The sequence below is a fragment of the Aegilops tauschii genome, chromosome 2, assembly GCF_002575655.3.
Source record: "Aegilops tauschii subsp. strangulata cultivar AL8/78 chromosome 2, Aet v6.0, whole genome shotgun sequence".
Taxonomy (NCBI): Eukaryota; Viridiplantae; Streptophyta; class Magnoliopsida; order Poales; family Poaceae; genus Aegilops; species Aegilops tauschii.
In genome coordinates this window covers 444,059,246-444,063,764 of record NC_053036.3, presented here as the reverse complement: position 1 = coordinate 444,063,764, position 4,519 = coordinate 444,059,246, and the positions used below count along the sequence as shown (strand labels likewise).

The 4,519-nt window shown below is 41.8% G+C and overlaps 1 protein-coding gene across 1 annotated transcript; it reads right to left on the bottom strand.

The window, feature by feature from the left end:
- Window positions 1–357: 357 nt before the first annotated feature.
- Window positions 358–4,281, bottom strand: LOC109782660 (kelch repeat-containing protein At3g27220). The gene is made up of 7 exons (XM_020341282.4): window positions 3,955–4,281; window positions 3,119–3,298; window positions 2,340–2,569; window positions 1,998–2,168; window positions 1,612–1,717; window positions 1,136–1,342; window positions 358–810 (listed from the first exon to the last, which is right to left on the bottom strand). Exons 1-7 carry the CDS (start codon window positions 4,141–4,143, stop codon window positions 646–648), a joined length of 1,248 nt encoding a protein of 415 aa, XP_020196871.1. The 5' UTR covers window positions 4,144–4,281; the 3' UTR covers window positions 358–645.
- Window positions 4,282–4,519: the final 238 nt, after the last annotated feature.

Here is a 4,519-nt window from a genome sequence, read left to right as displayed (position 1 = left end):
GCTCAGGTCAACTGTAGGTATAGGAACCCCCGCAAAAAAAAAAAAACTGTACGTATAGGTCTAGATGACGTTGATGACTCAGAGGATACAAACTGGATTCACATCAAGTTTAGAAGCTACTGCAGAGGCTTGAGAGAAAAATACGTCTTAGTCTTCGAAGGTGTTTGGATGAGAGGTGTTTCTGGTTAACTAATACGGAGTGCATATGAAAAGTACCTGCCGGATACCCCTTATCTGAACACCTCTCAGATGTAAGAGTGAACAAGCAACGGCGAGAATGATTTCAATACTGATGTGGCTAGCAGTATTTCGTACAAGATACTTTTCTCCCACGAATTGCTATGTACTCCAAGAATATAGGAACATCAAGAAACACATCAGTAGATGTATCTGTTACAGCCAGTACAAGATTAGAACGACATCATAGAATATGTACAAAATTGTGTAAAAGTGAGCTATTCTGTGATATAAGTATAACCGCAAAAAATAAGCATACAACAGAGCAAGTGGCATGATGTGAAAGTGCACAACAAAGGCTAACTCGCCCACCAACGCGGGGGGGGGGGGGGGGGGGGGGGGGGGGGGGGGGATCGAAAAAGAATACTGAAAGAATGCTCTGCTAAAATCAGTTCTCCTTTAGAAAAATCACAGGTGCAACTTAGTTCTCCACATGCACCCGACAACCTTTTTAGGAGATGGGTTGCTTGGGCCCTTGTCTCGTTGCCCGGAAGTGAAATACAGCCAGCCATCCCAGTATCCTACCAACGTGGTCTTGATCCGGAAAGGTAACCGCCCGATCACACTCCATTCCTGTATGCAGATGGAATTTCAGTCGCATCACGATAACAACCCATGCAATTCATGATTTACGAATGCTTTTTTTTAGATTCTCTTACACAGTTCTGTTAGCATCATATTATTCTAGAACAGAAATTTGGATGTGTAGAATAACAGTATTTCAGTTCTCTGTGTATTAAGAGCAGAACTTTAAGAAAACAAGAAACAGAGAAAACACCACATTGCAAACAACAGGATGTTGATAGCTAAAACCTAGCACAACATTTTCCCAACTTCCCCTGCTTTCATGAATTGTATTCTCAAACAAAACAAAAAAGGTATATGGAACGATATGTACCAGTGTCTCCAAATTGAACCGAAAGACTTCACCAACCAAGGTCATTCTTTTATTAATTGGGTGCTTTTCTGTAGTTCCCCCAGCAATAATTATAGAATTGTTGACATTCGTCCAGGCAAACTCTATATGTGAATCTGGCTTCGGCATGGGTGGAAGTTCCTTCCACTTCATTTCATCATCAAGCATGTATACATCGCTGTACACCATCTGCATAGGCACAGATCAAGAGAAGGAATGTAGAACTTTAAGTAAGAAAACTATTGTGATTAGAAGATGAAACATTTCACACAAGTATCTATTTAAGAAGCATGCTAGGTATTCAATGTCTATTTAATAGATGCAGTCATGCAAAAAACATGGCTGAGATGCGGAACTAATGCAATAAACTGATCTGAATTGATCTATAAAATGAACAACTTTCTCCATCATGTGTAGCAATTCAGCATGTATACTGATTAATCAAAGTATCAACATACCTCACTTCTTCTAACACATTTAAATATAGGTGATCCAGGTTTGGCCATAAAATCTCCTTCTTGACCACCAATAACAAGGAGCTTATCATTAGCAACAACACATGCCCTGATGCAAAATAGTAGGTCATGATCTAAGAAACATGTTATGTGTTACATAAACCAGCCTCAATTTTGTATACTGTGCAACCAAATTTCTTGCCCAGAACTTATTCTTCGAAATAATTGGTTAACAGAATACCTTAACAGAAAATGTATTGCCAGGAGCACAAAAAGAGTTTAAAGACACCAGAATGTGAAATGTCAAGAAGTCAAGACGATATAGGAATCTAACAACTTCCATTTCCAAAGAACAACAACAGATGTCACATGAAGGGGAAGTAACAGACCTATGTGGACCACCACGTGGGATTGGTATCTCGCTCCTCCATTCTTGCTCCAATGCTTTCCCATCCTTAACTGCGAGGCTCCAATGTTCAAGTCCAGGTTCATGTCTGTCCTCCTTACTACCACCCATCACATGAAGCCTCCCTCTCCAAAGTTGTGTGGCTGGAGCATACCTGAACAAGATATTTACAGGGGGAAAAAAGTGAAAGAACAACTTGTCAAATCTTCAAACTCCAAAATAGTATTTAGAGCAATGGAAGAATAGGACCATGCAAGTACAAATACAAACAAATGCATAATGTGATGTCTAATCTTAAGTGTGTAAAATGAAACAAGACTCGTACCTAGGAACTGGCAGTGGAGGCAAATCATGCCATTCTTTTCTTTCAGTGTCCAACACAAAATTTCGAGCTGTAGGCCCCCTACACTGAGGGCCGTATTGTCCAGTTACTACATAAATATATCTTCCATCTGTAACCATCCCCAGATGTGAATGTGCCATTTCCTTTGGCATATCAAACTTTCCTCCCCATGTATTATCCGAGAAATTGTAAATATCCACATGAGAATGCACCTATAAATGAAAAATATCAGAAGGTCTCAAGAGTTAACTTGTTGACAAACAGAAATAAATAATGATAGACCTCTGCTGTTCTGCAATAAAGGAAACAACATTACAAGGAACAACTGGAGAATTTTGCAGTGTGGCCTCATTAAATTAATTGAACTCAGCAATATTTATCGACTATCGTAGCTATTTATAATGAGGTCATGCAACAACATTACATAGTACAAGTACTTGAACTTAATTTTGGTAAGGGCACGCTTGAACTTTGGCATAATGCTCATTCATTTTATTCAGTTTAATTTGTTGAGTCTATAGTGTACAGAGTACAGACTGACATAGGTGCAACCATTCAGATACCAAAACTACAGCAATAGTGTGCAGTCCCCCCACCCCCTCCACAACTACAACATTTTATGTTAATTCAATTTTTAAGTAAAATATCCATCTTAAGTATTAACATGTGTATATATTATGCTTAAGCAAGTATCATCTTAGACAGTACAGAAAAATAGGCAAACCTAGTAAACTAGTAAAAGAACGGGCAAGTTTCCTCACATAGTTAATGGTGCCATATCCAGCAAACACAAATAAGAGATTCTTAATCTGTATAGCAGCACCGTCCAAACGTGGTACCGGTGCTTCAGCCATCTGCTTCCACTGCAATTCTGGTGCTGGCAAATCCGCAAAAGTGGCACTTATGTCCATGGAACCTGTAGATGTATTGCCCTTTGTTTGCTGTACAAGAGAAGTATATAACATAATTAATTCTGAATGAAATCATTGTAGCAGAATGATGATAATAAGCAAGCAAATCAACTTGAAATCCAAGTTATACCATAGCAATCTAGTCACAACATAGGTCATGACAATTAAGAAATCGATTTCTTAGGAGTTAGAAATTAATTTGCAAAATTGCGGAATAAACAATAGCCTACCAGTGAATGTACATTGCCATTTCCCCAGCAGTTTTATAAGATATTCAGTAAGAAAATTTATGACCACTACAGCCGTAACATGACCAACCAGAACTCAGTCAGTGTTCTGCAATTAGAGACTCGAACATCTACATTGCCACACGAAGCAAGCATAACCAATTTTCAAAGTGCACACCTAACAATCAAGCACACGATGGCTGCTCGACTGAACTGCATTAGGTCGAGGGGAAGTTACGAGTCAAGCACTTGAAGGCAGTATTGGCCGGGCAGCAAATGAATTTCTACTCTGCCAATCAGAGAGCGTAGCAAACAAGTTGAATAGTAAAAAAAATCTCCCACCAGATCTCAGTAATCGCACACCCCGACACTGCCGGAGCCCGGAGCACAGAATAATTGAAGGCAGTAGAGGGCAGACAGCAGCCCAATAATCATAAACATCAGGTTGGGGGGCGTCACCTTCTCCGAGGGCGGCGGCGACGCCGTGGGGCGAGTGGAGATATCGAGCCTCGAGGGCCAGATGGAGGGGGCAGCGGAGCGGGAGGAGGCCCAGAGGTAGTCGGCGACTAGGAAGAGTCCAAGGATGGCGACGACGGCGAGCGCCACGAGGTGCTTGGGCGGCAGCGCCTTCACCGCCGGCCTCGCCATCGGTGGATCGCTAGAACCTACAGGCGGCGGCCGCGGCGGCGAGAGGAGCGTGTCGGTGACATCAGCCGAGGAGCAGGAGCGATTCCGAGTTTAGATTCACGGCACACGCAGAGAACCAAACGGCATTTTCGTTAGAGCTCAATGGAATTAGGGGTTTTTCTGCAACTAAATTATTAAGAGCATCACCAACCGTTCCTGTAAAAAAAACTCCCCATAAATATGGTTTCATAAGGTGTCTATAAGATCGACAGGTGCGCTGCTTTTACAGATCCCGTAAAAATCCTCCGTTAAAAATGGTATTTGACGATGGTGCTGCAGTGCACAGCGGATCACGGTGGTTTGTGACGGGCCGGCAGGCAGACAGCGCAGCAGCACG

Coding starts and splice junctions, on each gene's coding strand:
- LOC109782660 (XM_020341282.4), bottom strand. CDS start 4,143: ATGGCGAGGCCGGCGGTGAAGGCGCTGCCGCCCAAGCACCTCGTGGCG. Junction 2,169..2,339: donor CCTCCACTGCCAGTTCCTAG/GTACGAGTCTTG, acceptor TATCTTGTTCAG/GTATGCTCCAGCCACACAAC. Junction 1,718..1,997: donor CCACGTGGTGGTCCACATAG/GTCTGTTACTTC, acceptor ATTTTGCATCAG/GGCATGTGTTGTTGCTAATG.